General features: G+C 40.8%; 1 protein-coding gene across 1 annotated transcript in view; it reads right to left on the bottom strand.

Moving 5' to 3' along the window:
• PPARGC1A (PPARG coactivator 1 alpha) overlaps positions 1-25,325 on the bottom strand; it is a 65,000-nt gene that overhangs the window by 35,880 nt on the left and 3,795 nt on the right. Inside the window, exon 2 of the mRNA XM_053976394.1 lies at positions 23,785-23,964. Coding sequence (XP_053832369.1) covers positions 23,785-23,964 — 180 coding nt within the window. The remainder of the gene's footprint in view (positions 1-23,784; positions 23,965-25,325) is intronic.

Below are 25,325 nucleotides of genomic sequence, written 5' to 3'. Positions count from 1 at the left end.
TACTGAAAGATCAGGGTCTAAGCTGCATTATTAATCCACAGCCCCAAGGAGCTGGGAGCAGTGGCAGCTCGCCACGTCTTCGTAAAAAGCCCAGGAAACTTTGGGACAGATCCACAGCTGGCAGAAGCTGTCACCACTCCAGCAGCCCAGCTTGGTAAGCAATTCAGAGCAGCCAGGTGTACACCAGAACTCACAAGGGATCACCATTTCAACATATCAACTCATTTCTCCTCATCAGCCTAAGATCTATTCATAGCACAATTAACAAAAAAAAAAATAAAATATTTTCCTCCAGCTGAAAATATGAGTGATCTAAAAATACTAATGCATCATGGCTCTACCTTCAAACAAACAAAATTGACTTGTGAGCACATCAGGGATTTCCAACAGGACTTAATTCCTTAATTACAAATTTTGGAGTAAGCATGTCCTTAAAATTGTATTTTCTTTAAGAAATGAGGGGTACAGATTCACCCTTTTTTGCACATAAGGATGCAGAGGTGCTGAAGAGCTCATTAACACCACTCAGGCCCTGAGCACCTCCTGTCAACAAACATGCAGGAGTAGGGGCAGATACTGTCTCAGCCTTGGCCCCACAAACCAAGCTTTGTCACAAGAGGATAAGGAGCCACAGGCTGGACAGAAGCACTGGGAGGGTAGGAGGTGTACAGGGATTAGGATGCAGGCTGGTTGGTATTCCTACTCCTGACAGAGAAAAATGAGAACTGAAGTCAAGGACCATGAAAGGGAAGAACGACAGCCCAAGTTTTCCCTCTTCTGGCACAGAAGGAGCCAACCTGCCGTGGCATGGCACAGACAGAGCTGTCATGTTGATTTTGTTGCCTTTTCCATGCACTGTCCAAGGCAAGCGCCTCTTTTTCCTCAACTTAGAGCTGGCTGAACCCAGGGCCAAAGATGAATTAGTGGTCCAAGTGGTGAATCACTTGTTCCACCTTACCTTCTCGCAATCAGTCCCATGCCCTTATATATTTGAAGAACTTTCTCAGCTTATATTTTACTGTTCAACTGCTTTGCAAATCCTTAGGTGTCCTGCATTGTCTTACAGTAAAAATTCACATGATGCATTTGCATTAGAACATTTTTCCAAGCTCTGTTAGTCTGGTCCCCAAGAGACACTCCCATAATTGAAATGCTTAAGTCCAGAGCTATCAATTATCTTTAAAAACAAAATGGAGTCCCACTAGGAGAAAATTACAACTAGATTTCTTTATATGAAGTAGAAATGTGGGGATTAATTATCACCACCCCTGTGCAAATGCCTTCAGGGTATGGAAAGGAAACAAGATATTTTCTTTTCTTGAAGGAGACAGCTATATTCATACTCCTCATATGCACCTGCAGGCAAAGACCACTTGAATCCAGAGCCTACGTTCTGATTTCAGCAGCCCCACCGCCCTTCATATGGAATGCAGACGTATCTCAATTGCAGGACCAACCACTTGCCCATATTTATATAAAAGCTCCATTCCAGTTGAATTTCTCCAGATATAGACTTGAAGTAATGTGCTGTACCACCCCAAAATGCTCTCCCCCAAAAACGATATTAAATAAATATTGTGATTCTACACAATGCAGGTACTGCAATGCCTAATTTCCACAGCTAGGTCCCAGAGGGGCACAAACCCCCAGCATCACTCCCAGGAACATTAGGGCAACATTGGAGGGACCTGCTAAATGTCCACAGGCTGAAGGAAATGGGAGCACTGGCAGCACCCATTTTATCCATTTCCCCCCCCTCCCCTCTTCAGGGTATAACAACAATAAAATAAAATAAAATAAAATAAAATAAAATAAAATAAAATAAAATAAAATAAAATAAAATAAAATAAAATAAAATAAAATAAAATAAAATAAAATAAAATAAAATAAAATAAAATAAAATAAAATAAAATAAAATAAAATAAAATAAAATAAAATAAAATATATTTTTTTTTCATCATCGTCATTATCAACATGTTGTTTATTTATTAGAAAGTTCTTATGTGGAACACTGGTAACCGAACTCAGATTGTTTTCTCTCTGCAAGATGCTCTCCTGACTCTGTCAAGTACTTGGTATTAAAGCATCACAACTCAAAAGCACAACACAGACCACTTGCAAATAGGCTTTTCTTTAAGATCATGCCCTTGGATCACCAGAAGTAATGCTGCCATAGCTCCTGTGAGATAACTACCTTTACAAGTGAAAAACCTAATTTTTCTTCTCTAACCTAAACATGTCAGTTTAAAAAAGCCCACTGAATATTCCTCTACCACAAAGTCACTTTTTGTATTACTTCTAATGAGTTGTTGCAGTTCAGAAGTTTCCATTAGAGCCTGGAACTTAAGCTTATAATAAACTGAAGAGCTACTAACTGACTTACTCATCTCATGAACTTGAGGATCTAGCTAGGAAACCATGCTTTACTTCTTTTAACCAAAATTCATCCACATTTTGCAAGCCATTTCAATTTGATTTGTGTAAACTGCATCTTTCCCCTCTATCACAGTAATCTTCAATTCTGAAGAAAAGGTAAAAGAAAAAACAATCTGCAAGGAAGCTGTTGTGCTACTGACTGCATTAAGGGGACCAATGACAAGATATTGTGCTGGATTCATTTCACTGGTGGTAGACCAAATATCAAAAATTTACAGTAAGTGAAACCACAGAATCTTTGCAAATGCAGTCAATTTAACTCAGTATCAAAAGGTCACTCTATTCAATTTATACTTGATCCTGAGCACAATATTGAGAAAACATTTGAAAACAAATCATCTTATCATCAGTTTGGCCCTCAACATTTGCTGACTATATAGACTAAAATGCTGATTACTAAATAAATGCTCTAACCATGTTTCTTACTGGGTTAGATCATCAGGGGGGTTTTTTAACTTCTACAGGACTTGACACCGTAAAGGAACTGCATGTCTATAACACTGAGGCACGCCATGGACTTACTATTGTGCTGCTTTGTCCAGTGCTAGCAAAGGCCACCTGGTCATCATGGGTGGAGAACTGCAACAGGAGAAGATCTGGCATGTCTTGTCCAGCCCACAATGGGCTAGGTTTGGGCTGAGCTCCACAATGAAGCACAAAACGCTCTGTGTTCCTGGTGGGTAAAACCAAGAGCAGGGAAAGTGCAGAAGTACAAAGGAAAGAAAGTGCTTGATGAAGAGCCACAATAAAAAGAAAGGCTGTAAGTTTTTCTTCACTGTGCAAGAGTGAAGCCAGAGAAGCTGGGGTGGAGGTGAAATTTCCTGTCTGCCAGAACTGCTGGGGCAGCACAGGTGAGCAGAGGAGCGAGTGATCTGGGGAAGGGGATGCAGCACAGGTAGCCTGACCTGCATGAGTAACTCAGTGCCCAGTGTGCAAGAGGTTAGGCAGGCTACCTCTGAGCTCACCACCTAGAAGCTTCGCCACTTGGAGCGGCAAATGGCACCTCTTGCCCATCCTCCCTTCCCCACACAGAGACAGTCTCTCATGCTTGTAATAAGGTCCTAAGCAACAACTCAGACAGGGATTTTTAATTATTATTATGCACCTAAGTAATACAGAGGAGGGTAGAGAGTTAAAGATCCTGGGGCCCCAGTCTGAACAAGCTCTAATACAGAGTGAGTATTGTAAAAAGAAGGAAGAAGGGGAAGGCAGGGTACAGCATAAGGTAGGGAAGACATTTGGGACTCTCCTGTTGCAGAGCTTTCAATGACAGTGTCAGCAGGATTTCAGTCCAAATAGTCAAGCACTGCTTGCTCAGATTTATTTATTTACTTGATTTATGGTCCATGCCCACTCTAGTCTCTCTATGCACTGACATAAGATTTTTCAACATTCATATACCTTTGTAAGGCAGCATAGCATATCCTGGAGGGGAAAAAAGCTACATATATTTTGCAGTGATGATTTCACACATGTAATTGATGTAAAAACTTGTTTGTCCTCTTTATCATGACAAATATCTCTAAAAACTGCACTTGAGTGGCAGCATGGACTCTTCCTTTGCCAACAAGAAGCATTATCTTGTCACTTTTGTTCATTTTCTCTTTCTGTGTTGCACTTCCTTTCAATTTAATTATACTGGATAAGTCAAGATGTCTATAATCATCCCTACTTCTATCTTGAGATTTATGACTCTAAAGAAATACAAATTTAAATGTAAAATTATACACAATATCGCAAAGAAGAGTTTACAAAGATTTTTAAATTTCATTCATTTATGGGGAGACTGTTTTTGTACAAATGAAACACACACTCAAAATTTCCTTTTTAAGCTACAAAGTAAGACACTTCTATCTGGTGCTTTTACTGTTAGAAAATTGGAATTTAATTTGACCAGGAAATTAGCATTTGTAAAGTATCAACTTCATTAAATGCTTTTTATGATGTTTTAATTTCTCAGCATGTTCAGCTTCATCAAGCCTAACACATGCCCATTGAACAGGTATGATAAACACAAGTCATGTCTCACAGGAAGAAAAGCACTGGTTTTCCTTACAGTTGAAGCATGAGTAGATGAGTGTATCATTAATACATCTGGACATCCCATCATTTTTTATTGTGATTTAACTGAATGGCAGCTATCTGATTTGGGTTGGTTAAAAAAGTTTACTCAGATACAACACAAAAACTTGTTTACAACCCTAAAGATTCATCTTCTCTGTATATTTTACCTGTGTAGCTCTATGTTATTTTTAGGTGGCAGAGCAATGCCCTTCAATATCCTCCTTGTTTGTATGTACTAGCAGACGTGTGAACTGACACACACAGCATTTAGAGAGGTGGTTTAGATAGATAAAATAAACCTCAGGTACCTGTACTCTAAGTGTCCTAGGCTGAAGTTCCTTTAGACAGGGACTTTTTGTTATTTGTTCACACAACCCCTTTCATAATTGTGTCCTGTTTTACCACTGGGCTTCGAGATGCTGCCACAGCACCTACAATAAATAATTTGGGTACTTCTATTTAATCCTGCTGGTAACCAAAAGACAAAGAACTTAAACCCAGATGTTCAGCTGCAATAAATTAAGGCCCCTCCACAGGTTTTAACAGAGCTATGCAGATTTATGCTAGCTAGGGACCTGGTCCTCTGCTCTTTGCGTATTTTGATTCCTAAGCTGAGAGCAGCAGCTCCTACATAGTGTGTCTGTACCACCCTGTCCCAGGACTAAGAGCAGTCCAGCCACAGGCCAGCAAGGGCTAATTCTTCCTCCCTACCAAGTGAGTTTTGCAGCTGAGCACTACATTGCTATGACTAAGCAATGAGACACTGAGTTTAAAAGTGGCTTGGGCTCATCTTGCCTACAATGTGCTACACACTGTGCTTGCATTCCCTGCTGGAAATACACTGACATTATTTGTTCATGTCAAGTGCATCTTCAGTTTAAAAGTTATCCCCGCTGAAGTTAACACAAGTTATAACTTGAGCCTGTGTAGTGGCTAGATGCACAGCCAAAACCCCATGGGATGTGCCTAACCCCAAGAATAGTAAGAAAATTGAAACCATTTCAATACTAAACCAGAGATGGGACCCTGCAGATGACTTGGTTCAACACAGTCTACATTTTCCTGGCTAAGATAGCCTCCCTTTGTATTGAGGTATTTTTCCCTGGTCTTTCAGCACCCAAATTGAGGGGGAAGAAAGAGGGGAAGGGAGCTGTAGATTGGAAAGAGCCCAGGATGAGAGTGTCCAAGTCTTGCTCAGCTGGCTGAGAGGAGCGGGTGAGACCACTCATGTTTAGGAAGTAATAAAATCATGTTTTGTAAATGTACATGAGGATTACGCACACCGGCAGGGGGTAAGGAGGGGAAAGGAGGGGAGACTGTAAGAGAAAGCAGGGAGACAAGAAAGAAAACATGGTTGCACTTGATCCTACACATGAAGGAGTAGGGGAAAGAACACCCCACCATCTTTTATTTCAAATCTTTTATTTCAAATTAAAAAGAGCTAGCTACCTGGAAGCAATATTGCCAAGTCTTATTCACCTGAAGCACCAAAACACCAGAGTGCAATGAGCACTGGTGTTTCACAACTGCATCTGGCTTTGCCCCGTTTTGATGGCAGAGAGTGCCGTAAGTCCGAGTGCTGGTGGCACAGGGAGCAGAACACCAACTCCAGCTTGGCTTCCCTTGGATTAGAGCAGCACAAACCAGGCACCACCTGGCAAAGCTGGTGGAGTTAAACAAGGAGAGATTAAGTGTAACTGAGAAGGAAATCAGGCCCTTTGTGTCTGCCCTTCCTTCCCTGAGAAAAACTAAATACATTCTTTTTTCTTCAGATGCATCAATAGCAATAGCTTGAACTGCCCTAATCAGGTTTCACTATTGGCAATGCGGAAATGTTTATTTCCATTAGGGTGAGTCTATAAAATCTTCCTTTCATTCCTGTGCTTCTACCATTTCCAAACAGCAAAGCCTGACAATTTAGTCTCTGACAAGCAAGCTTAATACTGAGACGTTTGGAAAAAAAAAAAAAATCCATACAAAGAAAGCTCTTAAGACAAGATAGGCTGAGCGTTTGCACCACAAATGGTTTGTTTCAGCTATCTCTTTGCCTCCTGTAAGACGGAAATCAGCCAGCTTACTGGCTTAGCTTGTTAGGCCAGGTTAAAGGGATGCAACGCTGAAAGGCTCTTACAGAAGCTTACCCTTGGACTAAAAATAGCAGGCACTAGAGAATTATCTTAAATACTACCAAACTTGTTCTGCACTGTGAATGCAGATAACTGTAATATGTTTCCATTTTTGGTAGTTTTAGAGCTTTTTTAAGTTATGCTCGCTTTAGCTGACTATTTAATTAGTTTCTGATTCTATTTGCCACTTTTTCTCTCAGAGATATAGCCTGAGGGGTACTTTGCCTATGAATCCTTTGTATTTAGCAGTGTTGCTATTGTTAACATCTAATGAGCTGTTGGATTTGCCAAACACCCAGTATAGGTACAAACGCTTCTTTGAAATATAAAAGTTTAACACATAGCAAATAGCAAATCAAAAGATACTCTAACGCAGCATCCTCACTCTCTCATTGCGTGTCTCATCAAAAGAGAATAAAAAAAAAACTCCCTTTATTACATTTAATTCTGAAATTCAAAAAATGCATATTTGAGTGAGACAATTTTAGCTGCTTGTCCGTGACTTTAGAAGAAAATGAAATGATTTTTAGTACCTTAAGAAGACTTGTGCATATGACTAAAACTCCAGTCTGACATGGATCCCCGCCAGCTGAACTGTGGAGCTAGCAGTATTTTCTTTGGAGTAAAACTGCAAGATCCTACAATTTTTAATGAAGCCACCTCATCTTTAAAACACATAAATTGATATTTTGGTGGGTTTTTTAGGCTACAAGCAGTTTCTCTTTAAGCTCTATTAAGCAGGATACCCATTCATCTGCTCCTCACTGAAAACCATGACAAGATATCAAAAAAAAGAAACTCCAAAGCAAAGCACAAATGTTCTCTGTCCTTACATACATCTCACTCGTGCTACAGCCAGTCTGAAAGACATCACCACAGAAACCAGTCATGCGGTGTAACACCCCTGCTGCTGCTGTTGCCTCAACTTTGCACTTCTGCAGATAACACCATTGCAGGTACTCGCTGTACGAGCTCAGATCAGAACATCACAGGATTGAAGCAGCAAGGGCCTCTGCACGCTGATTCCTGCCACTGCCTTCCACATGATGCCCCCAGTACTATGCCAGTCTTGGCATCCAGATGATTGCCGTAACAAGAGTGCTGAATGGAAACTGATTCAGACACACACATTTCAGTATGTTTTCCAGTACTTCTTCCCTCCCTTGCAGCTCTTTAGTATGAGTCATTTTTAAAACAGTTTAAAAATCTCTCACCTTGAGTGAGGCCAACTTCTAGACAGAAACGCTGGGCTAGGTCAGGCTAAAAGCCATCCATGCAGCTGAACAGAAGTGTCTTCCCTTACTGGGCAGACATCACATCTGACTGCCTTGGAGCTGGTATAGCCTGTCCTCTCAAACAATTTTTGTTTGACTTTCTTTTCAGGGTGAGGAATGTTTTTATTTTTAAATAGTGGTGGCATTCAGAGATTCCGTCATCAGATATACACCCTGTGTCTCTATAAGCTCACACATAGTGGCATAACCCAGCCACATGTCTTTCAACTGCTATTAAAACCCTCCATATGTCTTTATTTGGGAAGCAAGTTTTCTTTTTGAGTAAGGAGTTAAGTTCACAGCCTCTCTGTCGAATAAACAACATGTCTGCTGTCACCTGGCTGCTGAGCAACTCCTGTCTTTGAAAGTATGCACTCAGTGATTTTAGATATCTTATATCTCAGCCTTTCCTTCCGCTGTCATGCAGCAAAAATCATGCTCCATCTTCATTATGATGATTAACACTACTATCCATCTCCTGCAATTTGAATTTTTAAGTAGTATTCTAGCACGACCAAGGAAACACCCCCACTGCACTGAATAATCTCCAATCACTTGTCAAGGGAAAGTATCGGCAGAAAGTACTCACAGTTCAAACAGACAAGATCAAGAAAGGAGGATTATAATCCTCCCTTTATAGAACAGGATTTGATGCTCACAGATTAGTCAGCTTCTCCAGGCCAGAGTGCCTGTAGGCCGTAGTCATGGTGGGAGAGCAGGGCTCCAACGAGCAACACCACCACCTCCTCCCAAGCAGAGGACATTTCACCAGCACCAACAGTGCACACATTCCCCAGTCCTAAGTACTTTCACCTGAACTTCTAGTTGTCAGAAGAAGACTGATAAAATGTTTGTCAAGAGTGTTGGAGTCACAGCCCACAGCTAAGAAGCTCATTTGGTGCATTCATGGAACTTGGTGATTTTGTCATTTTTTGTACAGAAAATGACACCATAATATTTGCTCACTTAATACTAGCATTCCAGAATGGAATTTTCCAGAGAAAGTTGACACAGAGAGAGTAGTGAACAGACACACAGAGCAAGGCTGGTGTAAGATATAACTCTGTTATCAGAACGACAAAGGTATGTCTATAATGTAGTGGATGTTAGGGAGAACATCAGGGCTACAGCAAAAGAGACAAGTCTGGACCACTGGAAAAGAACACAGTCATGACTGAGTTCAAAAGTGAGCATGGAGACCATCCACTTTAACATGAAAAGCCAGGCCAATCCTCTAAAACAGTGGAGGAAGAAGCTATAATAGAACAGCAACTCAGTAAATGTCTTGGAAAAACAAAGGGCCCACAAAACATATTGCTTGAGTGGGGCCTTCTCTTTGGGGATATAAAAACCAGAAAACATCCAAAGCCTGTAAGGTAAGTCTTTACCTGTAGAGTAATCACACAGACTTGTTTGTCCCAAGGAAAGGTATGAAGGAGAAAGTGAACTGACGGTTCAGCAGAGCTTTCATCTTGGAAGATTACCAAATTACTATAAAGCTGTGTAGGAAAATATTTTACTTTAGATTTTGGATGACCCTTGGAATCAAAAATAATCACAAAAGCAATCTCTGTTGATCCCCGCCAGGCTGCCATGATGGCAGCTGTACTGAATAAGGCTCCCAAGGAGGAGAGCCTATGGGAGGGCAGAGCATGGGGTGTCTGCAATGTGTGACCACCTGCCAGACAGAAAAAGAAAGAAAGAAAAGAAAAAGCTGTTGTGTTACTGCCTTGTTTTTTACTGTATACTCTTTCCAGTCTTTTCTTTGCTAGTGAAGAGAATACACTTTCTTGCTACAGTAGTAGCTCAAGATCAGGGATCTGCTGCCAGGGACCTTTGGAGCCGAAGTGACAGCCTGGGATGTGGCACTCCTTTACAGACTTTCATATGTAAGCCTGTGTCATCTACCACAGCCAGCAAAAGGTCATGATGAAGTCTGTAGAAAGTCAAACAGCAGTGACGAAGGAAGAAAGTGTCTTTGGCACAGTATCAGGGATAAAATGCCTTTCTCAAAGGCATTTGTGGGATATCAGGCAGAGTGAATTGGAATTACGATGAAGAATTGTGCTATTAACACCAGCAACAGATTAAGCACTGATGATTTTCCTTGTGTATGAGGTGGAAGAAGACAAGTTAGATATTGTGTGTTTATTGAAGCAAGAAGGTTAGAGATAAGATATAATCTAACCAAATCATGGAATGCAATATGGGAAGATAGTCAAGAATTACCGAGTCTGAATCAGTGGGTTTGTCTAATATCTCTAAGTACAATTAACCCCGATGCAAAACATTGGTGAAGTGGCCCTGATCCTTCATTAGTTGAGTAGCTTTAAAAACCAGAAAGGACACCTGCACATATCCAAAGCATTTAAGCAGCAGGAGGAAGACATCTCCAGGAATTTTTGGAGTGTACAAATTGGGCACCAGGAATTGCATTTTATTTGCACAGAAACAATTCAAATGGATTCAAACATTTAAATATTTTCTAGGTTTCCATTCCAAGTCTGTGAGCATTTTCAGTCCTCTGCTATTGAAAAAAAACCATGTAATTATACTACAGTACTGTCTGTGAAATGCAGAAGATTGTAATGAAATCTGTTTTTCTTTTTAGAGGTCATTCACACTCAACTTTTAAGAGTTGACTCTCTAGGGACAACAGTGGTGAAGATGAATGAATGTGAAGATGATATCTCCAAATCCCCACAACTTTGATTTTCACAAAGATTTTAATTTTTTTATTTATATACTTTATTATTTGGAAAACACCAGCATTGCTGAGGGCAATTCTAAAGAATAACAGCACATTATGAGCCTGAACCAGAAATGACTAGAGAACATAATGGAGTTCTACACAAAGCATTTGAGGGATGTCTTTGTAAGAGTTCTTTTAAAGACAGATTTTGGGGAGGAATTGGGAAAACCTAGCCACTCTGTTGAAAGGGATAGAAGGGCAATGAATTCTACTGTAGGATCTCCTCTTTTGCTGACTCAGTGAAGACACATTTGTCATTCAAAGACAAACTAGAAAAGGGCATGGATCGTGCTACATAGATGCTTCGTCTCAGTTATCAGCCACGTACAGGCAGCTTCCAACACATCTACCTCCAAGTGCATCTGAAAAAAAAGCAATCTCTTCTTGTGGATGTGGACAGAACACCTTTGTCAAAATATGAGTTTGAGCAAATACGGCAAAGCGGTTTAGCACAGGGAGGATTTGTCCCTGCAGAAATTGACACAAATTCCTTTAGGACAGGGGCAGCCACCCCAACCACATAGCTGGGATTGCCAGCAGATAGAATTAGGAAAACTGGAAGGTAACACTGTGGCCTAATGTAAACTCTTAAATCTGCTGTAAACACAGCAGTAACACTGGCACACAATAAATCTGGTATCTGTCACTGTACTCCCAGAAGCAGGTGTAGGGAAGGACAACGTGAGTGGATTTTTGTCATCTCTGTGAATTTGGTTTGAGGAAAAATCCAAGCTGACAGAAACTGTGGCAAACACGTAGCATTCTAGTGATGGAGTGTAGCTGGAGTGATCATGCAGGAGAGAATAATGGGAGATCAAGTGGAAGGGTCCAGTTTGAAGTTCCCGCTATGCGCATAGTGCAACTTGGAGTAGCAGCCCTGAGAAGGCAGCATTCCTGGATGTTTCAAGCTGGAAAGACCAGTACCCACAAAAGCAATTTATTAGGAAGTTTCTGACATGCGTATCTTTAAGAGCATACATCTATCATTTTCAAAGACATGGTTTAGGAAATAGAAGCTATTACAGGCATCAGTTTAGGGGCATGTCTCTTTTCTTCTTTAGCTGTGGGCTTAAAAATCAAAGCTTCACAAGTCTAATCTTGTGAGAGATCCTGAATGAGAAAAACCTCTGCACATCATGGGGCTGCCCATAACAAGGCCTCTTGGGTCTAAATGGAGTCCAGAGAGGCAGCTCAAGTACATCTGGACAGCATTCACAGAGCTGCACATGCCAGGAGCAGTTCCATAAAGTGATGCTGATGGTCCAGCAGAGAGTTACTCCCCTGTGGTCTATTACTGGATCATACTGGACTTGAACTGACCAATGTGGAGACCCTGACGTGATTCCAGTTGCAGTGGAGTGCAGATTCCTGGAAATCATTTGTGTCTGTAGACGACATAGCCAAATCGTCCTTCCCTGCACAGTTCTGAAAACACAATACAGAAGATGCTAACTAACTCTGCAGGAACCTCTTTGGTACATTATGGTCATTTTCAGCCAGAGCTCATAGCCCACTAGGATCCCACTCACTCTTCCAGATCTACTCCAGTATCCCTTCATCACTTTCTCTGTGTGCCTGTGTTCATCTGAGAGATTTGGTCTCTCTCAGAAGAGAGCCTAGAGGAGGAACATTGAGTGAAAGCTGTTAAATCCCCCCACAGCAGCCATCAGCACTATACACAGGCATACATATGGCCTTGCAAGAGCTCGCCCTGATCTGGCTGTATCACAGCTAACACACCCTCTCTGACCAGTTACAAAGGGACTAGAGCATCTTCCAAATGATAGCATTTTTTGGCTTCCTAGTCTTCTATGGGTTTTTGTCCAGTTGAGTTTTTAAATTTTTTTAAATTAAATTTTCTTCTTCATCTCAGGTTTGGAGATAAATAAGTCTCCATGTTGGGATATATTACTTAAGGCAGCTTCTCCTTGGGTTTGGTAGTCCCACATCACATTGACACAACTGCAACTCTGACCTGTGTTGTTCTCTGGATTAGGCAAGCTCAGCAGGCTGTAGCTGCCTCCAGCTGCCTGAGAGGAAGAGGAGTCTGGTTAAAGAGCAGTGCTCACAGACCTCTGAAGGAAAAATAAGATGGGTTTATCTTCACTCACAAACCCCAAGGACCAGCTCTTTTCTTCTTTCACTACCTTTGCTCCTTCCAAGGACTTCAAAGTGCACACCATAAAACTGGGATGGGCTGGTCACTAGTACATACAGACTCTCCTCCTACTACAGGGTTTTTAGGCATTATCACAAAACAAGTAAATAAACACAGTGTTTAATAACTGAAGGGGGAAAAAAAAGAGTATGTCCCAGCATCACAACCAAGGAACTTCGCATGCCAACTACTAAAAGGCCACATGGAAGTACTGAATTCATGGTATGAGATTTTCAGAAGGGTTAGGTATCCAGTGACAATGTTTAAAAAGTAAATGCACAAAGCAATAATATGCCTCCAGAACTGTAACAAAAAGATTGCATAGAAAGTTATGCATTATGGATGATTTAGCAATATCATAGATAGCAAAGGCTTCAGCAAGAAGAGTGAAATCATCCCTATCTTTCCATTTGTTGGCAGAATTTTAACAAGGGGCTCCTGGGAGCTCTTGGGGGCTCTTCCATGGCTCAACAGACAAATTAACTCATCAAAGGGAAGGTAGGGATGATTAACTAACAAGAGCCCCCTCCAGCTCATCACTGGTACATGGTTATTTCACCCAGATGGTGTTCACCTACCTGAAACTGGTAATGACAGTCTCAGATCGGATTTACAGAAAAACATAGATAATAAGGTGCCGCAAGAGTGACATGATAGGAGTTATTGGTCTGTGATGCTCCAGACTGCGCCAGAGGCAGCAGAGCTGGTTTGTAATGTTAGTCTCTATTTTGTAATATTATCCTCTCCACCCAAGAGATTTCCTGCTGCAAATGGGAGACTTGGTCTTCAGAGAAGCATTTCACCTGACCCTTCCTATAGGAGAGTGGGATCAACAGCAAAGAAAATGACAAGACGTGGCAACACTCCCATCACACATAAACAGAATCACTATGACACCCTTTCAGTGGAAATGGATGAATGATTCTGCAGTGTTAAGGAAAAAAATCCTCAAGTTTTTTGATTTTTTCCCAGATGCAATTGACGTGACAATTGCCAATGTTTTGCCTGATGTCTTCATGCTAATGTGAAGAGTGATTGCTGGGCTTTTAAGGACAGTCAATATGGCCAAGAAAATCCACACCAGTCCTGGTGAGAGAAAAAACAGTAAAGCAAACACAAAGCCAGAAAAATAATTTCAAAAATGCATACGTTTCCCCCAGACAAGTAAAAATAAAAGCCTATTGCTCCTTTGTGTAGGCTTGGAGGGTCAAATGCCTAACAGAGCACTTCCAACCAGGGGCCAGGAAGCATGCATTTATGTTTTGTTTATGAAAATAATTGCATATGCATCCATTTCAACCTTAATTTACAGTTCCACTAGTCTAACAATAAGACTGTGAAAATGGCCAAGCTCAGTACCTGTGGAAACTAAGATTAGCCCAAGAAGCAGGTTTCCTTATATGAAAATTTGTCATGAAAACTATGGCCAGACTGTGAACCCTTGACTACCACCCATCTTCCTCTGGGAAGGACTTGGCAGTAACAGGCTTCTAGCTATACCAAGGCATGTCTCACAGAAATTCCATAGCTGCTTAGGACTATGGGTTAATATTTTCAAAATGGGATCAGAAACTCCTTACCAGTACTAATAAAGTAATTTCAAAGAGAGAAGAAGCAGCAGCAGAGGAACACAGAAATATTTCAACTTCTTGTTCCATGTAGTCCTTCCTGAACAGGCTGGGTTGGGCCGAATGGCCTCTTGAGTTCCCTTTCCACTTCAGCCACTCTGATTCTGCAAAGCCCTCCCCTGCTCCAAGTTCTTTCTTGATCCTTTACCACACACACTGTCACCTGCACTACCTGGCTGCCTACCTCACCCAGAAGCCCTCTTAAAGCGGATACCAACAAACCAAAGATCCTGTTCACTCAGTCTCAACACACAGGGCCTCGTAGAGGGAGAACATCACTGTTAGATCTACCTAGCCAAGTGATACATATTTACAAGCCAAAAAAACCCCCAAGAAACCAACCCCTAACACTAGAAGAGTTCTAAAACTCTTGTAATACCTGCTTTTCACTTCTGGTCACTGACTGCTCTGTGGAAATATGCAAGCCTGCAGCATTCTCACCAAATTAAAAATTCCAGTGAGATGTCTCACTTCCGTTACATTTATTACCTAAGGTCTCTGATGAGCTTCCTGAGTCATTATGTCACTGCTTATACAGCAACATGGGAGAAGAAAAATTGGATTTTTTGCAAAGGTTTTGGAGTATTTTCAGAAAGAATTTTTTGTCCTCCAGGAGACACTACCATTCCAGGAGAAAACTCCCATTGTTTCTTTTAGCAGCTTATGTGGAAGTTCCTCTGACCAAACCAATCCTCCAGACAACCATTATCACCACCTCCCTGACAAGAGGCAAGAAACTTTTTTACCCCATTTCTCTATTTTTATTCAAGTGTATCTCCTGTAGGAGAGATCTGCAGTCCTTCACACCGCTTGATGGCAGCCCCTCCAAATCCTGATAAGATTTAGTATCACTGAGCCTTCAAGGAGCAGCTATGGCAGCAGCCAGAAGTAGAAGTTCTCCCTGCCCATTTGACACCTCCAGCCCCATAATATGCCTGGAAGGGATGATCCTCCTAAACTTTATGTGATAAGCTGGATAGCTGCGAGCAGTTCAGGCAACTCAAACCTGTCATAAATCAACAAGGCAACAACACTTGCCTGAGGCTGCCACCACAGCTCCTCACAGAAAATACTCTTCTTCTGATTATCGTCTTAGTGATTAGAAGTACCCATTATGGACCAGCACCCCATTGTGTTACTCACAGTAAAGCACAAAAGCACAGATGTGTGTGAGGAAATGGAAGTATTATTCTAGTGCATCACACAGCTCACGCTTCATGACAACACCAAAATCCCAATAGGTTTTGGGTTTGTGCTTTCATAAACAAAACCCGGTGATTACTGCATGTGGTAAAAAGCAAACTCCAATCATGGCCCTTCAGACTCATCACCGCCACAAAGTACTAATTAATTTCTCAATCATTACGAAGCAAGACTGTTGCTCCGTTGTGTCAGAACGGAAAATTCAGCCAGAGCAACCAGCTATGCGTTGCAAAGGGGATGATTTCCACCGAGACCTGAACCCAGCCTCCACGGCTGAGTGTGCCTGCACACACAGTCAGAGCTCCATGCCTGCCAAGGCTGCAGCCCATCACTTACAAAGGCACTAGGATCCTGTATGCACCTGCACAAAGCTACCAAAATAAAAATTAGACACTGGAGAGAAAGAGGCCTATAAAGCTGGCAGGGGGTACTCCTCCAGAAAGGCTGCAAATTTCCAGTGCATCTGAGGATTACCCACAGTAGTACAACAAAAGCTACAAATAGGTATGTTTTCACAGACACACATAAACTCTTCTTTGTATTTTTTCCTTGTTCATGGGGAAAAAAACAGTTCATCATGATTCAATACCAAAACTTTCTCCCTGCAACAAATATGCTCTGTACAATTTCCTCCTCCTGACCTACACATGCACAATAGGTTAGTGGCACTAGGGAAAAAGAATTCCTAAATGAAGACTTGTGATAATTTTATCCTTCTGTAATGGCATGGGCCAGAGTTAATGTTAAGTGGGATGGGGCAGCAGGGAAAGAGCACGGCAGGGTTAAGATGGACTGTTTAGTAGCAATTAGCAATGATGCATTGAGCAAAAATAGCAACAAGGAAAAAAAAAAAGAAAAGAAGTTACACTAGAAACAAAACCATTAAAAACAAAACCATTAACAGAAATAAATTTAATATAACCAGTTAGCATTTGTCTATGAAAGGCAAACTTTCTGTTGCTGTTGGTAAGCCAAGGGGGAATTAAAAACACAGAAGAATCTTATCAGAAATATTTACTTCCCACTAGCAATCAGTCTGGGATTGTTTTTCTAACAAAAGACAGAGCTACTGTCCCACATTTTTGTGACCCTCTCTGCAGTTCCAGGGAGAAAATATTTAGTTCAACATTATCGTAAGCTAGAATATGGCTCTATTTATGTGACAAGTTGACAACATACAATTTCATGCTTGTTGAACTGATCTGTGTTATATATTCACTGTGAATATTATGAAGCCTCACCATTATAAATATGAATCAGTATACACTTATTCAAAATAACTCCAGCAGTAGCAATTTATACCTCGGTTGTTCGTGTGCTTATGAAGTCCAAACGCCACCTTAAGAAGCTGCATCTCACTAAAACAGATGTGGAGTGTGACTGTGACCAAAGTGGATTTAAGATGACCTCTGTGAAAGGAGGTGATTACATTTTTGTTTGTATGGCAGCTGACACCATTTCATATTTAGCTATGTAGCCAGTGGGAACACAGTGTAACACAGTGTCCTCGAGGGCTGGTTTTAACACAGGCCAAGACATTCATCTAATGACCTAATTAGCTCACTAGTGTTCTGGTGAGTGCTAGTCTTCCCTCTTAGAAAAAGCACAGGTGCTCTACAGAGCAGCAGCACAGTGGGCATCTCAAGCCATGACTGCTCTAGGTGAAATGTCTCCTTAATGGGACCGTGAAGTGGATCAGTCACATTTTCTTGACTGCGCGCCTGGGGAATAGTCTTGGTGGCCACATACATCAAAAAATAAACCCTCAAAGCAATTGTTTTTTTGCTCATTTGGGACTTCTTTCCTGCCTGAAGGTTTCAACCAGCGTGCCAGGTGGTTCTTGCATTAAAGCACTGTAGTTTGTCCAAGCGGGAATGAAAAAAGGAGCAGCAGCACACCTTGGTAACACTAGATACAGAGCATTTGCATAAACTCTTTCCAATTACATAGCAGCTGGTTCGAGTAAAATAAATTCCACTTACTGCTTGAGCCTTTTTAAATGTCAGCATAGCTAATCATAGATTATCGTTTACATACATCATCCCACATAGACAGGATGTTATTGTGCTGCTATTTAGCAGATGTAGAACCCTGAGTCAGGCCACAGACTGGTAAAGGTAATACATTCAAACACACAAGAAATGTGTCATTGCTCCATTAGGAATATAAAAAGTCCAGCACTTTTGTCAAGTGTCTGCTATTTTCTTTCCTTGGAAATGAGGGTCTTCTCCTAGTTTCGCAAGTAGGTTTTATGATACATTGTTACCTTTTATCATCCTTATAAAGTTTCCTATCCCAAATCTGCATCTTTTGCCTTTTATGTTTATTGTTGTATTAAACCTATGATGTCGTCTGTTTCACTACTAAATCTATCCCATAGCCACATACTGTATCTTCATTTCTCTAGGACCTCAGTAGGTCTTACCTGTTTGCTTTTATGATCTCTTATGAACTGTTAGGAATAACAACTTGCAGGAATGTTTGTAAAGTCATCTCAGACTGAACTCAGCCTTCCCCTTTTTTACCATACAGCGATACTCTTCGCAATGAAATCCAATTTGCCATAAAAGCAGTTCATTACAGCCTGCATTTTAGAAGGACACAAGTTCCCAAATACTCAAATGCATGTGCTTATCATGTAAAACATTCAATCTGCATGAATCTGAAATTTAAAAAAGCCTACTTATTAGAGCAGGAAAGTACATGTTTATACGACTTGGTCCTGTGTTGCTTCCAGATTCACCAGTATGCTCTACGCTACTGCCCAGAGCTATTTTGTTCATGCCCTGCGGGGTCTCAGACAGGCTGCTATGTGGTGCACACAATCACAGTCCTTTCAAGCACTTTGATAAGCTTTATTCTGCCATTATGCCATCTAGAACATTAAACACAATGTTTAAGTTCTATGTTAAATCACGATCAGCTCCTATTAACTGTTCCAAGCTCCTCATTTTTATCAACAGTTACTTTATTAAATCCTTAATAATATAGATGGAAGTTAGTTAATTTGTGTGTTGAGCCATGGATGTTAATTTGTAAACATAATAACATACTGCAATCATTTGCATAATAGCATTTTAATCTTTTTAGTAAAAGCTGTAATTCCCTACAAAGTACGCTGCAGTAGAAACTAAGTGACTATTGGTAATAATAAAAAAGGCCTTAAAATTCTGATCCTATTATAGTGTTGGAACATACCCAAACTGCTACCATAATCTCTGAAATGTTACTGTTCTCTGATTTAGGTGTCTGTGTCAAGAATAAAAATGAAGTATAACTGGTAGCAGTAGACTATTTCCTAAATGTAATTTAGTATTCACTAAGCACCAGCACTTTGCAAATAGCTCTGAGGCTTTCCTTCAAAGTTCAGAGCTCTAGTTATGCATATTGTGTGAGGTACACCATGCAGCTCACCTCCAGCCTCTGTTGTGCTGAATAGATGGCTATGATAAATCATGCTGATTTGGCACTGAAGGGCATCAGCCATCAAGGATTTGACTACTATGTCTTTTTTTTTTTTTTTTTCCTGAGATTGTATCTCCTTGAACTGCCTGCCCTGGGCTACTAGTTTTGGAGAAAATTAAAAAGTGGAAAAAATGCTAGGGAAGGCCACTACAGAATGTCTATATAGGCTCAGTTCTCTGGAACCCATTAACACCAGTCACAAGACTGGCAAAGAAAACACTGGTGGTTGTTTAAAAGTCAGGCCAAGTCATTTTACGCAAGATCTGGTAATTCATTAATCAGTCTGGATGCAAACCTTGAATGAATAACCTGCAATGGTGAAAGAGACCAGCAGCACCACAGAACATGAGGGATTTTATAATCTGAACCAATGCAAATTACCCTGGTGATGTTTAAGGCTTCCCTCAACACTCATCATCTCCCTGATACAACCCCTTCCAAATAAATAAGAAATCATTTATCTCCATGCATTTCCCTGCTGCCAGGGGAAAGACAGACTGCATTTCATTGTGTATTTCTTTCTCTCCTCAAATTCTCATTGCTTGTAATACAGCCCTTTTTGGCAGTCTACAATAAAACGTAGTTATCTTTTTAGGCTTTCTAAATGTATACATGGCACATAGAATGGCCTTGAGAAGTAACCTGGGATACACCTATATAAAACAATTAAAAACAAAGTCATCAAATATTGCGACCATCACTTTTTTTTATTTATGTAAATAAATTAAATCTGCAGAAGGGCAAGTAATGTGAGTTTTCTAAAGTCTTTTTGAAGGCTAAAGAAAGTGTTTTGCCAAGTACAAGATTTAGGATTCTATACAAGTTCATCGTAGTTTAACAGGTTATTGCCTATCTACAGGCTGAATATTCTCTTACCATCAGCTGAGTTATTTGTAAAAAATACCAGCAAAGAGAAACACCCACTGTAGATATCTTCCCTTTCCACAATGCTAGGTAAGGATCATAAATAATTTTAAATATGACTAATCTTACATGATATGGTACAGAATATTTCAAGAAGCCTCAAGGGACAACACCTTTCATGAACAAAAAGCCTTCTCACTCATGACACAAAAAGTTTTATGTTTGTTCACCATTTCACATAGCACTGGCTTTGAGAATGAAAATTTAACCACTTTGATTTTCTGAAAGTAGCCAAATTAAATTTTCTATAAATACAATTTTTTAAAGTCTAGTTCTTCACAAAAACAAATTATAAAAGTGAATGGTGCAGCAAACTATCTAAATAACTGGTCTTGGATGACTTGTTAACTATTTACTTGCATGAATTTGTGTCAATAGAGAGTGGCCTGAGGGGCAAGAACTCCTTCATTTTATCTTTTTAAGCAACAGGCAAACAAAATTAGGTGAAAAACAGACGTGATCAAGCTGTGAATAGAAAGAAATCACCTAATTCATACTGTACATAAGTACAAACATTGGTAAGAAGAGTCTCTGTGCTGGGGCAGTACAGGCTTGTTCTGGGACTCGTATCGGTTACAGTGGCATGTGAGCAGAATGATGCAGTGATGAATTAGGTGTTTCTGCAAAATATTGGTGTGTTTTAATCCTCAAGTGAAGGCCAGTATCTCATCACACCTAAGCGGATGAGAGCAGGGATTTATACTTAACACATACTATCTAGACTAATTGGACCTTTATCTCACTTGGCTCCTGGTTGCTACCATAACTATTAATAATTTCTAGTCCATGAGACTCCCAGTGCCACTAAGCTTGTGGGTGCTCAGCTCAAGTGAGCTTTCAGGAACACGATTTGCAGAAAGATTGAAAATTCACGTTATGAAATACAAACCTTTCTCAAAAAAAAAAAGTGCATCAGAGATACTCAGAAACTTTGTAAAGGGCTTTTGGACACTGTCCCTCACGTAGACAATGCCACATGTACTGCATTAATACCTCAAAGGAGAGTGTGTTTCATTCAAGGCTAGATTTGGCAATGTACTGTACAACTTGTGCAAGTAATGCTGCTCATGTACTTCCCATCATTTGCTTGTCATTCTGGTTCCTTCCTTTCCACTCCAAATAGGCTGTATTTCTATTTTTGTATGACAATGCCTCATCTGGAACCTTAAGTTAGATAAAACATACTACTCCCACAATGATGAGAGGAAAACAAAAGTAAAAAAAAAAGGTATAAAAAGACATTATTTTCTTTTTTAAAAAGCTATTGAGGATCAATATGGAAAAATCTAGTGATTATCAAATGAGAAACTGCATAAAACTTCCATTCTCTCAGCTAAAACAAATAGTTCCTCACACAGTATTTGAGATAGTCTCTGGAGGAAGAAGACATCTTCTTCTGATCTTGAGCACCCCCAATCGTCACATTACTGAGCGGCAGAGGCAGGAAATAGTGCAAAGTATCCAGCTGCACAGTGGAGAATGGGGACAGGGTTAATGTACGGGAGGAGAAAATAACTGTTTTGTTCCCATCTTCCTAGGCCAAGCAACCAAGAAATGTAAATACAACACTCTAAGAAGCTGAAAATAGTCTATTTTTGCACTGCAGTATTGTAAAATACCATTAGGGCACAATTTGTCCCTACAGGTAAGCATGGGCCAAGCTGTGATGAGACAGCAATGCAGCCTGCAGCTGAAGTCAATGAGTGTGAGGACAGAAAACAACAGAATTTGTGTGTTAGGAAAGAAGCAGCATATTTCATTTCCGAACTATTATTTCTGACCTATTACTTGCTGTGTAGATTCATTCCCCCAGCTGCATTGCCCCTGTCTCTCCACACATATCCCTGTTTCTTCACACCGGGGCAGCTCATCCTCAGACAGACCCAAACTTGCCCATGAGATGTTGCCCCTGTTACCATCTCCCAGTGAGTTAACCACCAGCCTGTCTGGTCATCCTGCTATTTGCAACATGCTTCGATGTTCAGAACAGGAATTGTTTCCTATACAAGGCATGTAGGGGAATGGTCACTACTTATCTGAGGCAACTTTACACTCAGCAGCTGTGGCCATCAGAGCAGACCGGCAGTAACAAACGGGACAAGAAATGAAGCCAAGTTCCACTGGTTTTACTAGAATAATTTGTATGCTTAGATTTGGTAAAGACGTAATTGTATTACTTATCTGGAACTTACACTTTGAAAGTCTGCATCTTCAACTGATTTTTCCTAAAGGAAAAGGCTTCTGCATTTAGTTTCTGATGAATGTGGAAAAAATATGTGTTCTCAGTAATAAAAAAAGCAAAACATGTCTCCAGTCGCTGCAAATGTGGACCCTGCCGCCCTGCCGCCACCAACATGCCCCTACCCTGCCTGAGGCAGTACAACTGCAATTCAAGAACCAGACAGGATTTGGAAACTTTGTAAAACAAAGTGTGGAACATTATACAACTTAAGGAAAAAAAAAGAGGGCCTGAGCACAAGCCTTTGCAGGGCTGATTTGATTAAAATAAAATTAATTCCAATTTACTTGGATTTAAATTACAGAAACTAAACAGAGAAGACCAGTTTCTGCTATCAATTACACTGGTTTAAATGCAGAGCAATTAATCTGCATCAGGGAGATCACTGTGAGTTTAGAGCAGTATACAAAGGAAGGAGAATTTTATTCAGGACATCACATCCTAGGTAGGCATTTTACTATACCATTTCAGTTAATTTTTTCCAGCCTTTAAAATTCTACCATGATAATCCGGGGCTTTCCAGAACCAGCGGGCTAGCTGTACTTCCTGGAGCTGTAGTACTTGGTGTGTGAGAAACAGCACCCAGAGCTTGCTTTTGTACAAGGTCTTCCTGCCAGCTAATCAATTTATTGTTCAATTTCCCAGTCAGTGAACTATCTATGGCCTCTCCTATCAACAGGGAAGGGAAGGAGGTTAGAGTTTAGGAGGGGCATGGCTGCCCGAAACCACAAGGTTTTATGAATTATGAAGGCTTTACACAACAAAAGAAAGAAGACCCAGGACAGAGATAAAGAGACAGTAACCCTCCTCTCATACACCCTAACCCCCAAAGCACAGTTGGACAGAAAACAATTAAATCTCTCCTATCACCCTCTGACTTTTACTTTTAGATTGTCCACCACCAGGAGATCTATGAAACATCAGAACGCTGAGCTGGTCCCTGAGCTACCGACGGCCCTCCCTGCCTTCTCTGCCACATTCACCCTTCCTCTCCCCTGTGCATAAACAAATTGCGGACCTCTCAATTTGTGTGCAAGTAACTTGCACAGTAAGGCTCTGAGTGGTAAAAATCTTTACTAGAAATGTTCTAGCTACTCATCAGCTAGCTGCTGTGCAGAACTCTGCTTCTTGCTGAGGAATTCAAGTGGAAGACAACAAACAAGCTTCAACTTCTGTTTTGCTCTGTAGCTGACAACAGTGCAACTCCTCATCATGACACCACAGGGCAGTGTGCTCTAGGTACTCTTTTGCTGTTTCCTCTCAAAAATCAAAACCTCCATTTAAATCCTTTTAAGGCTTTCACCCCCAGACCCTTCAGATTGCAGGTCTGGTTTTGATAATGAGGATTAAAGGAACCAGTCAGAACCCGTAATCCACCAGCAGTTTTCTTGTCTCTTAATGGTGGAAAAATAGTAAACTGTTGTCCAACAGGCTAATTAAAAAAAAAAAAAAAACAAACCAGAAAAAAAAGCAAGCAAGGACTTTGCAACATACACTTGCATCATCTTGCCTTACCTCGAATATATTGGCGGGTTCATTGCTGTACTGATTGGAGATGATCTCTGACTGGTCGCTGTACCACTTGAGTCCCCCCAGAAAGCTGTCTGCATCCAGGTCGTTCACATCTAGTTCAGAGAGGTCAAGTTCTGGGAGATCTGGGCAAAGAGGCTGGTCTTCACCAACCAGAGCAGCACACTGCAAGATAGAGCAACACAGAACAGTTTCATTAATTACCAAGAATCTATTAACTAATATCATGTGATAAGAATTAAGCCTCAATTAAGCTATGACACAGGGTGACTAGGATTGACGTTGTTTTCTGAAAAAAGAAACACATATTATTTCGTCACTGTTAGGTCTAACATAGGTATGTAAAGGGGCAGAGAAAGCAGCAGGGCATAAGCTGCCTTCTCTATCACATCTCTGTCCAGGGAAGATGACCTTCCTTCTCCCTATACCATTTGATAATGATCATATTCAAAGCTTTAAATCCAACAGCAGAAGCCAAAGCATGGCCTTATTCTCCTTTCAGAGTGAACCAGTGCAGGTAGAAGTTACAGATGAATACCTCTGGGCAAGGTCTGTCATGCATTTCCTGATACATTCAGGTTAAAGAGGCACAGCCTGTTACAGCCTTCAGCCCTGGAGGCTAGTTCAAGCTGGAGACAGTCACACTTTCACTTCTACAGAACCTTACTGTAATCCTTACAGCCACTCATGATGGTGGCTACCATATGGGCATAAAAAAAGTATGGGTTAGTGACGCTGCTGTGCTCTTTTCCTGATGCACAAACCACAGCCACCCAGTTTTACATAAGGGCCCTGGTAACCAAAGCATGGCTTGAAATATCCCTATATTCTCCTCTCAGTGATGGGCATAGTTAGTTCATGCAGCCTTTTACCTGCTTGGTGTGAACACATCTATTATCCTAGCCAGTTTCCAAAATATCCCCAGAGAGAAGCCGTACTCAAAGAACTAAATGGGTTTTCCTCTTCTAGCAGCCTCTAATTCAGTAATCCTACAAGAAGGTCTGTGAAACATTTTGGTTGAGGCAGTAAACAAAGTCTAGTCTGCAGGAATCCTCTTCAGCAGTGCAAAATGTTTTTGTCTGCACAACTTAGGAAGAGAGTGAGGATAAATAAAAACAAACCTGGAATAAGTGTCCTTTTATATGCCAGTATGAAGCTAGATAGGGTATTGACTGACCTACTAAGGAAGAAAAAATTAATAACATACATCCACTTCAACACAGCAATTGAAATGTTAGTGTATCCACCAAAACCATTTCCTAATTATAGAAAACATGTAGTAACAGTTTGGCAAATAGCTGAGTCCCATATGTCAGTGCTGCTCAATGAAGCAATTCCTACTGCACTGTACCATGTATCCTTGTAACTCATCTCCAAACATCTACGTCGATATGGGCACATTGCAAAGCACACATGGAGCTGCAGAGGCACCAGGTGCTGAATGGTTAAAAGCCATCTAAAGACAACTGAGTCTAAGGGTATCTACCGCATTTGTGGCACTGCGTTAAGGATGGCCAACAGCAGCA

This window comes from Vidua macroura, chromosome 4, assembly GCF_024509145.1.
Source record: "Vidua macroura isolate BioBank_ID:100142 chromosome 4, ASM2450914v1, whole genome shotgun sequence".
In the NCBI taxonomy this organism is placed as follows: domain Eukaryota; kingdom Metazoa; phylum Chordata; class Aves; order Passeriformes; family Viduidae; genus Vidua; species Vidua macroura.
This window is presented reverse-complemented; position numbering and strand designations above follow the sequence as displayed.